Source organism: Etheostoma spectabile, chromosome 2 (genome assembly GCF_008692095.1).
Source record: "Etheostoma spectabile isolate EspeVRDwgs_2016 chromosome 2, UIUC_Espe_1.0, whole genome shotgun sequence".
Lineage (NCBI taxonomy): Eukaryota > Metazoa > Chordata > Actinopteri > Perciformes > Percidae > Etheostoma > Etheostoma spectabile.
Genome location: NC_045734.1, coordinates 22,952,484 through 22,953,854, shown reverse-complemented (window position 1 = coordinate 22,953,854; position 1,371 = coordinate 22,952,484). Strand labels below are relative to the sequence as shown.

Genomic DNA, 1,371 nt, shown 5'->3' with positions numbered 1-1,371 from the left:
ATATATATATATATATATATGAATATAGCCTATATGAATATGAATAAATATATATGACTCTATACACATATAGCCTATGTATTCAGTCAATGAAAATGATGTGACTAAAATATTGTATGGTAGTTGATCTACATGTCAATCATCTCTATAATCAAAATCCTAAATGAGCACTCACCTTCTCATCGTTTTCAGTAAGTAGTTGCTCCGCCATTTAATTCATGAAAAACGACTCCACTTGTATGCTCTGCTCGTTTGAGATGAGAGACAGCACCTCATCCGCACAACTTTTCAAACTCTTCCCATTTGTAGTTTTCAGCCATGCTCGCGAGGAAGAGAGGAGGCGTGTCGCGTTGATGGGCGGAACTAACAAGCCTGTCAAACTCCTATGTCCAATCATCGGAGCGCATCGCAGAGCAGGCCCGTCCGTGCCTTGAGTCGTTTTCCCCGGTCCATCAGCGATCACATGAACCGAATGGTTTCATCCTGCGTTCCAAAGTGCCCACAGTTGTTATAGCCCATGAATAACTGTATCCAGAGGATTAAGGATCAGGATTAGGGGCTTGGTTTAGACCCAGAAACACCTTCACCCAGTCTATACACTTAGAGCACCTTTTCAGTGGTGCTTTATGACCCTACTGTGGGACTTTAATAAAATTCAGTGCTGAAATGATATGATTGGTGAAGATCACAAATGTTAATTTCGATATCAAAGCTGATGTGGTGCTTATGGGATGATTTCCTTTTCCTAGCACAGTGAGATTTTTTTCTGTGCCTAATTTAAATAAAATAAAATACTGTAATTTTTTGCTGTGCAGGTTTTATTAGATCAACCATGATTGGTGGATTTTTGTCTTGTAACATGCTGCAAATTTGACCTCTTCAACACATAAAATGTTACTAAAATGAAACAATCTCAGCAGAGAAAAGCATTTAATCAACTTTTGTTTGTTACATTGAATCATAAGAGGTACAATTCCATTTAAATATTGTCCCATCATCTCCATAAACTTGATGATTCATCATGAAAGAGTCACCCGGTTGAACGGCATCTGGGATAGTAGATGTGGATTTGTATCAAAAGGCCATGAGCAAAAAAAAGGTTGAAATCCATCAGAGCATCATGGCCAGATCTAAAACAAGTACTAGTGGGGTGTCTTGGATGGACAATGCACAGAATACTAAACTTTTTTTAATGTTAAACAAAAGTCATACAACAACACTTTTTCGTGTGAAAGAATTCACAAAACTGATATGCTCTGACTCCCTTCCTTACACATGATTGTCATGCATGTGTTCCAGTATCTGGTCACCTCTTAATAGGCTCTGGTCACAGTGTCTCCTGCTTCACGTATGATTTCATGGCAAAATGTT

At 38.4% G+C, this 1,371-nt stretch overlaps 1 protein-coding gene across 1 annotated transcript in view; it reads right to left on the bottom strand.

Annotated features, from left to right (window-relative positions):
- slc2a15b (solute carrier family 2 member 15b) overlaps nt 1-439 on the bottom strand; it is a gene marked incomplete in the record, with an annotated part of 22,638 nt that extends 22,199 nt beyond the window's left edge. Inside the window, 1 exon segment of the mRNA XM_032543335.1 lies at nt 176-439. Coding sequence (XP_032399226.1) covers nt 176-211 — 36 coding nt within the window.
- Nucleotides 440-1,371: the final 932 nt, after the last annotated feature.